The following is an 8,734-nucleotide window of genomic DNA, read 5'->3' as shown; positions in this document are numbered from 1 at the left end:
CATATGTCGTTCTGTTGTTCAGAAAGACAAATCGGGAAATGAATACGAAGTTTATCGCGAGATTTTCAATGTTGGCGCTCAAACCCGAAGCTGAATAAGACAACACACCTTCGAAGGTCAAAAGTTCGGGGGTCTGAAAAGTATTGCCCCGAAATTCTGGCGCGAGTGCTTCAAAATGGTGGAGATAGCCAGGAAAAATGATTATATACTCACTAATCAAGTGAAATACTTTTTTTATTATAAACACATGAGATGCAAATCAATATAGTAAAGATATACATACTCTAAACTTCACTCCCGTTGAAGAACACATTTACTGCTATACCGCAAAATCACAAGAGTGATACAACATGAAAATCGTGAGATGAAAATCAATATAGTAAAGATATACTATGTGTATATATATGTATATATGTTCTTTAAAACAGAAGTAAAATAACTCCTGTTTTGAAGAACACATTTGTTGCTATACCGCAAAATCACAAGAGTTATAAACTACATCTCAAAAAATCGAATAAAGTAAACAAAATATAAAAGTATAAAGTATCTGTTTATGCTTGTCTATTCAATGCATTACTTGAAACCAACACAGTGCGATCAAATAGTATTTTAAGCCCAACTTTCGACAGCATATCATACACAACTTGATTCTGGTCACCTGGAATCGGCATTGCAACTTTGGTGTAAAAATCTTCAACACCATTCCAAAACAATGTGATTGTTTCAGGCTTGTTTTCAACCAAGAACATTGCTGATAAAGTAAAATTTATCTTAGCATTCTTTTTTAATGTAGATAATTGACAATGCTCACATATGAGCTCGGAAAATGCAGTCGTATGGAAACCTACCTTAACACTACTAACAGATTTGCTTACACAAAGAAACAGCAGTGCTGTGTTCCGTCCGTGTAAATTAAAATGCATCTAGCTATGGCGCCTACAGAATATTACAAACACTTCCAAAACCAATGATGGTGGTGTGAAACTCTATCGGGTTGAACTAAGCAAGCAATTAAATCGATGCAAACTTGGCGTTTAAAATAAACAAGAACAAGATATTCTTCTACTTACTTCATGATAGTTCGTGTATCGTTTTTATATTTCGTGCAATCCGCAACAAAACTTGTTTCTGACCAGACAATGTGGGGAAGTACAGCTCGTACAATAGCTTTAAAGTCTTATTTTTTGCGCTCCGTCTCTACAAATTCCTATTTCCCGCCTTTGTTCTTTCAAAATTCTTATTTTCCACTCTCATTTTTTTAAATTCACCTTAAAATATGCAGAAATAAGAAACTTCCTTTCTACTGTTTTGAAACCAAAAGAGCCCACAGGACTTTGTAACGAGTGTAAAATAATTTGCGGTTTATCAAAATGACGCCTACGCCTACAATTACATCTTTTCAATCGAAGCATAGTTTTACAAATACTTTACTAGTTTTCCACAAACACGTGGTTAGGGAGGTGTGTTATCATTTTAATTTAGCGATTTGACGAAAAATAACATGTTTATCTCCCCCTGGATTAATCATTATAGTTTTAAATCGATATTTTTCTGTTTAATTACCCTGAACTTCTGTAAGACAGTATATAAAGGGTAAAGGATTTAGAATTCGTCAGTGAAACAGCAGAACACTGCGCTGATAATATCAGAGTAGTAAACAAGGTATGTAACCCTCTGTATATTTATATTAAGAGCGCATGACAGTATCTCGTTGTTTTTTTTCGTAGTAATAAACTATTTTTCTTTGTGTTCCTGTTGAATTTTGCGACAATTTTTTTTGCATCGCACACTTCCTATCACAAGATGAATGATTATAAATTATCCATTTTAACACACTTTGTTTCCATTCTTAGATGAAGTTAATTCACTTGGTGCTGCTTTTCGGATTCGTTGCCGTTCTATGCGCAGGTAGATTTCAGATTTTTTGTGTTTTAGCTTGATTTTCTATAAAATAGTTAATACAAAGCTTTCGCAGTAAGGATTAAAGGTTAACAAACAGGCTAATTTTGTAGAGCAAAAAATAAAAGTTCAAGAAGATGCTGTTGTTTATACTTCCGAATTAGACCCTTCAGAAGACGAAGAAAAAGAGGATTTCACCGAAGGGAATGACCATGATGAAGTCGAAGACAGTGACCCAGAAGAAATAAACGATGGTTTGTATTGCTTTTAATATTCAGTTTCTCTAACATCTTAGTGCTTTATGGAAAAAAAACCTTTTACCTATTAACTTTTTGTGCAGAAGACGAAGAAGGAAATGATATTGAAAAGAGCGACAGCGCTGTCGAAGAAAAAGATGGCGAGGAACAAGGTAAAACTGGTCTTTCCCGTAGCACGTTTAGAACTTAGATCTTTATATAAATATTTAATTTAATGCTCTTTAAGATCCCGCGGCCTGGTTTTCACGCCGCCGACGAAGAAGATCTTCCCGCCGACGAAGATATTCTCGCCGACGTAGATAATATGGCCGACGAAGAAGATCTTCCCGCCGACGACGACGATTTTATTATCCACGACGAATCATCAGGAGCCCATTTCCAGGAAAATAAACACAAACATTTCTTTTGATTATATTTTACCAATAGGGTTTTAGCTTTTGTTATTGTTATGTTCCTATAACCGAACAAACAGATACAGCTAAATACTGATCTTTTCATACTGATGTTAATACAGAGCACAGAATTTAGTTCGCTCATTATGTCATTGTTTGACATTTTTATAAAAAAAACTCAAACCATTTAATGGCGCATGTGCCAGAACATAATATTACATGTTTTGCGAAGCACAAAAAAACTATATTTCTGAGGGAATAGCGCGTCTCTTGTTTTCTGGGATGTGATAATGGCCAATCATTTTTATTTTCGTCTGGAGTCGGCTTAAATATTAAATGTAATTCCATTCTGTTAGAATGCATCGTTCTATATTGAGACAGACCTTTTAAAAGTGGGTTATCCCTCGTTCTTGATAACTTCCATTTTGAAAAGAAGTTTTGTGTTATGTCGTTTTAATGTTCAAATTCTCTTCGTAATTTAACACTGAAAACATAGGTGTTTTTTTTGGCATCACTATTAAGTTTTCTCATTTTTAAATAAAAAACCGTTTAACGACATTTTTAATAATCCATGTTTGTGTAGGCTCGAACTACAACATAAAGCTACGCGTTATGATGAAGCCTAACAAAATGTTTTATTTATGTTTGTTGGTGGCAGTTTTTTTATGTCTCGGAGTTGAGTTAACAAATAGCAATATTGGTAGGAAAAATAATAAATGTCGAACTCCAATTTCTCGTTACCTACTACATCGCATTTTATTTAAAATAAGTACTGTTGCAAAATGTTCTTTATATCAAAGTTTGACACGCTGAGTGTGTTTCTCCACTGGGCGCTTATTTCCTCATTTGTTGTTTTTATTTAATTGATAAGTTAGCTAAATAAAAATTACCCTGCAATACCATTTTCTAAACATATCTTAATGTTGGTTTTAAGAATAGTGTCGTAAAAATGTTTTTCCTTACAATGGAACTGTTAATCCATTGCTCGGGCTTTTTGCTGGTATCTGAGAAAATTTAGAAAGCAAAATGTCGACTTTTTTAATAAATAAGCAAGTAATAAAATATCTCCGTTGTTTTCCCTTAATTCACTCAGGAGATTAGTTTCTAAGGCTAACAGTTTTTATAAAAGTTCTTGGAAGGCGGTTGTGGATGGATTGGCTAGATTATTATTTCTAAACTATAATAAGTTAGTCATACAAGCTAAAGCAGCATGCAAAAAATTAATAAGCCTGACAAATATTGCTTTCAGTACTGCCGTCTGTACTAAACCTGACTTCAATCAGAAAATAATTAACGGTGTTTGCAAGGTACAAACTTGGAGATACAAACAACACCACATCTTCACTTTTTTGTTATCATCAAGCGACGCTATATACAAAACAAGAAGACTTGCGTCTATAACCATCTGTGTGCAAATGTTTCGGATAAGTAGGACTTTCGCTAAATGGGACAAATTTTCCCGGTCCCTAGCTTATCCATGTACCATTTCTCTACGTTTTCAGTCTGTCAATGTCCCACTTAAGTCGTCTTCTATGAGAATCTTGTACTTTACTATAGACTGTTGAGAAGTAAGTTTTCTTTTGTGCGCTACGCTGATATTGTTAGACGATATGTTGCTTTGAAATTAACTTTGAATGCAATGCGCAACAAAAGACAGCGAATATTTTCTCAGAAGTTTTTGGTTCCAAAGACCGGTAGCATATTTCATCGACCCCGAACTTACTGTGATCCTCTGGGTCTATCAACTTTCGTAGATTTTTAATTTAAAGATATACTCTAAACTTCACTCCCGTTGAAGAACACATTTACTGCTATAAATCACAACATGAAAATCGTGAGATGAAAATCAATATAGTTATCAATATATGTTCTTTGAAACAGAAGTAAAATAACTCCTGTTTTAAAGAACACATTTGTTGCTATACCGCAAAATCACAAGAGTGATACAACATGAAAATCGTGAGATGAAAATTAATATAGTTATCAATATATGTTCTTTGAAACAGAAGTAAAATAACTCCTGTTTTAAAGAACACATTTGTTGCTATACCGCAAAATCACAAGAGTTATAAACTACATCTCAAAAAATCGAAGAAGGTACACAAAATATAAAAGTATAAAGTATCTGTTTATGCTTGTCTATTCAATGCATTACTTGAAACCAACACAGTGCGATCAAATAGTATTTTAAGCCCAACCTTCGACAGCATATCATACACAACTTGATTCTGGTCACCTGGAATCGGCATTGCAACTTTGGTGTAAAAATCTTCAACACTATTCCAAAACAATGTGATTGTTTCAGGCTTGTTTTCAACCAAGAACATTGCTGATAAAGTAAAATTTATCTTCGCATTCTTTTTTAATGTAGATAATTGACAATGCTCACATATGAGCTCGGAAAATGCAGTCGTATGGAAACCTACCTTAACACTACTAACACATTTGCTGACACAAAGAAACAGCAGTGCTGTGTTCCGTCCGTGTAAATTAAAATGCATCTAGCTATGGCGCCTACAGAATATTACAAGCACTTCCAAAACCAATGATGGTGGTGTGAAACTCTATCGGGTTGAACTAAGCAAGCAATTAAATCGATGCAAACTTGGCGTTTAAAATAAACAAGAACAATATATTCTTCTACTTATTTCATGATAGTTCGTGTATCGTTTTTATATTTCGTGCAATCCGCAACAAAACTTGTTTCTGACCAGACAATGTGGGGAAGTACAGCTCGTACAATAGCTTTAAAGTCTTATTTTTTGCCCTCCGTCTTTACAAATTCCTATTTCCCGCCTTTGTTCTTTCAAAATTCTTATTTTCCACTCTCATTTTTTTAAATTCACCTTAAAATATGCAGAAATAAGAAACTTCCTTTCTACTGTTTTGAAACCAAATGAGCCCACAGGACTTTGTAACGAGTGTAAAATAATTTGCGGTTTATCAAAATGACGCCTACGCCTACAATTACATCTTTTCAATCGAAGCATAGTTTTACAAATACTTTACTAGTTTTCCACAAACACGTGGTTAGGGAGGTTTGTTATCATTTTAATTTTAGCAATTTGACGAAAAATAACATGTTTATCTCCCCCTGGATTAATCATTATAGTTTTAAATCGATATTTTTCTGTTTAATTACCCTAAACTTCTCTAAGACAGTATATAAAGGGTAAAGGATTTAGAATTCGTCAGTGAAAAAGCAGAACACTGCGCTGATAATATCAGAGTAGTAAACAAGGTATGTAACCCTCTGTATATTTATATTAAGAGCGCATGACAGTATCTCGTTGTTTTTTTTCGTAGTAATAAACTATTTTTCTTTGTGTTCCTGTTGAATTTTGCGACAATTTTTTTGCATCGCACACTTCCTATCACAAGATGAATGATTATAAATTATCCATTTTAACGCACTTTGTTTCCATTCTTAGATGAAGTTAATTCACTTGGTGCTGCTTTTCGGATTCGTTGCCGTTCTATGCGCAGGTAGATTTCAGATTTTTTGTGTTTTAGCTTGATTTTCTATAAAATAGTTAATACAAAGCTTTCACAATAAGGATTAAAGGTTAACAAACAGGCTAATTTTGTAGAGCAAAAAATAAAAGTTCAAGAAGATGCTGTTGATGATACTTCCGAATTAGACCCTTCAGAAGACGAAGAAAAAGAGGATTTCACCGAAGGGAATGACCATGATGAAGTCGAAGACAGTGACCCAGAAGAAATAAACGATGGTTTGTATTGCTTTTAATATTCAGTTTCTCTAACATCTTAGTGCTTTATGGAAAAAAAACCTTTTACCTATTAACTTTTTGTGCAGAAGACGAAGAAGGAAATGATATTGAAAAGAGCGACAGCGCTGTCGAAGAAAAAGATGGCGAGGAACAAGGTAAAACTGGTCTTTCCCGTAGCACGTTTAGAACTTAGATCTTTATATAAATATTTAATTTAATGCTCTTTAAGATCCCGCGGCCTGGTTTTCACGCCGCCGACGAAGAAGATCTTCCCGCCGATGAAGATATTCTCGCCGACGTAGATAATATGGCCGACGAAGAAGATCTTCCCGCCGACGACGACGATTTTATTATCCACGACGAATCATCAGGAGCCCATTTCCAGGAAAATAAACACAAACATTTCTTTTGATTATATTTTACCAATAGGGTTTTAGCTTTTGTTATTGTTATGTTCCTATAACCGAACAAACAGATACAGCTAAATACTGATCTTTTCATACTGATGTTAATACAGAGCACAGAATTTAGTTCGCTCATTATGTCATTGTTTGACATTTTTATAAAAAAAACTCATTTTAAACCATTTAATGGCGCATGTGCCAGAACATAATATTACATGTTTTGCGAAGCACAAAAAAACTATATTTCTGAGGGAATAGCGCGTCTCTTGTTTTCTGGGATGTGATAATGGCCAATCATTTCTATTTTCGTCTGGAGTCGGCTTAAATATTAAATGTAATTCCATTCTGTTAGAATGCATCGTTCTATATTGAGACAGACTTTTTAAAAGTGGGTTATCCCTCGTTCTTGATAACTTCCATTGTGAAAATAAGTTTTGTGTTATGTCGTTTTAATGTTCAAATTCTCTTCGTAATTTAACACTGAAAATATAGGTGTTTTTTTTGGCATCACTATTAAGTTTTCTCATTTTTAAATAAAAAACCGTTTAACGACATTTTTAATAATCCATGTTTGTGTAGGCTCGAACTACAACATAAAGCTAGCGTTATGATGAAGCCTAAGGAAATGTTTAAAAGTTTTTTTATGTTTTGTTAATGGCAGTTTTTTTATGTCTCGGAGTTGAGTTAACAAATAGCAATATTGGTAGGAAAAATAATAAATGTCGAACTCTAATTTCTCGTTACCTACTACATCGCATTTTATTTAAAATAAGTACTGTTGCAAAATGTTCTTTATATCAAAGTTTGACACGCTGAGTGTGTATCCCCACTGGGCGCTTATTTCCTCATTTGTTGTTTTTATTTAATTGATAAGTTAGCTAAATAAAAATTACCCTGCAATACCATTTTCTAAACATATCTTAATGTTGGTTTTAAGAATAGTGTCGTAAAAATGTTTTTCCTTACAATGGAACTGTTAATCCATTGCTCGGGCTTTTTGCTGGTATCTGAGAAAATTTAGAAAGCAAAATGTCGACTTTTTTAATAAATAAGCAAGTAATAAAATATCACCCTTGTTTTCCCTTAATTCACTCAGGAGATTAGTTTCTAAGGCTAAAAGTTTTTATAAAAGTTCTTGGAAGGCGGTTGTGGATGGATTGGCTAGATTATTATTTCTAAACCATGATAAGTTAGTCATACAAGCTAAAGCAGCATGCAAAAAATTCATAAGCCTGACAAATATTGCTTTCAGTACTGCCGTCTGTACTAAACCTGACTTCCATCAGAAAATAATTAACGGTGTTTGCAAGGTAAACTTGGAGATACAAACAACACCACATCTTCACTTTTTTGTTATCATCAAGCGACGCTTTATACAAAAACAAGAAGACTTGCGTCTATAACCATCTGTGTGCAAATGTTTCAGATAAGTAGGACTTTCGCTAAATGGGACAAATTTTCCCGGTCCCTAGCCTATCCATGGACCATTTCTTTGCGTTTTTAGTCTATCAATGTCCCACTTAAGTCGTCTTCTATGAGAATCTTGTACTTTACTAGTTTTTGGAACACAGTAAGTTCGGGATCGATGAAATAATCTACCGGTCCCTGGAACCAAAACCTTCTGAGAAAATATTCGCTGTCTTTTGTTGCGCATTGCATTCAAAGTCAATTTCAAAGCAACATATCGTCTAACAATATCAGCGTAGCGCACAAAAGAAAACTTACTTCTCAACAGTCTATAGTAAAGTACAAGATTCTCATAGAAAACGACTTAATGGGACATTTCAGTTTCCCCATCGTTCCTAGTTTCATACGTGTCGAGCCTGGCCGCATCGCGCTACGCTATGAAAGTTGATAAGCCATAACAACGCAGAGAAATTGCTATGAAGGCTCTGATTTGTAGTATGGTGGTTTACACGATAAACTTCGGGAACAAATTTTGTCTCGTTTTTGGCGCAATGCCATATGTCGTTCTGTTGTTCAGAAAGACAAATCGGGAAATGAATAGGAAGTTTATCGCGAGATTTTCAATGTTGGCGCTCAAACCCGAA

At 34.3% G+C, this 8,734-nt stretch overlaps 2 protein-coding genes across 4 annotated transcripts; both read left to right on the top strand.

Annotated features, from left to right (window-relative positions):
* Positions 1-1,565: 1,565 nt before the first annotated feature.
* On the top strand, positions 1,566-2,639 carry LOC130629083 (uncharacterized). Of its 2 annotated transcripts, none has more exons than XM_057442178.1 (5): positions 1,566-1,662; positions 1,854-1,908; positions 2,013-2,153; positions 2,240-2,308; positions 2,383-2,639. In XM_057442178.1, exons 2-5 carry the CDS (start codon positions 1,854-1,856, stop codon positions 2,457-2,459), a joined length of 342 nt encoding a protein of 113 aa, XP_057298161.1. In that variant the 5' UTR covers positions 1,566-1,662; the 3' UTR covers positions 2,460-2,639. The 2 variants fall into 2 exon arrangements, with proteins under 2 accessions (XP_057298161.1, XP_057298162.1); XM_057442179.1 differs by having other exon boundaries at positions 1,567-1,662; positions 2,064-2,153.
* Positions 2,640-5,692: 3,053 nt separating this feature from the next.
* Positions 5,693-6,765, top strand: LOC130628903 (uncharacterized). 2 transcript variants are annotated; one of them, XM_057441957.1, is made up of 5 exons: positions 5,693-5,789; positions 5,980-6,034; positions 6,190-6,279; positions 6,366-6,434; positions 6,509-6,765. In XM_057441957.1, exons 2-5 carry the CDS (start codon positions 5,980-5,982, stop codon positions 6,559-6,561), a joined length of 267 nt encoding a protein of 88 aa, XP_057297940.1. In that variant the 5' UTR covers positions 5,693-5,789; the 3' UTR covers positions 6,562-6,765. The 2 variants fall into 2 exon arrangements, with proteins under 2 accessions (XP_057297940.1, XP_057297939.1); XM_057441956.1 differs by having other exon boundaries at positions 6,139-6,279.
* Positions 6,766-8,734: the final 1,969 nt, after the last annotated feature.

Source organism: Hydractinia symbiolongicarpus, chromosome 15, assembly GCF_029227915.1.
Source record: "Hydractinia symbiolongicarpus strain clone_291-10 chromosome 15, HSymV2.1, whole genome shotgun sequence".
In the NCBI taxonomy this organism is placed as follows: Eukaryota; Metazoa; Cnidaria; class Hydrozoa; order Anthoathecata; family Hydractiniidae; genus Hydractinia; species Hydractinia symbiolongicarpus.
The sequence above is the reverse complement of the archived record's forward strand: the minus strand, read 5'-3'. Positions and strand labels throughout refer to the sequence as shown.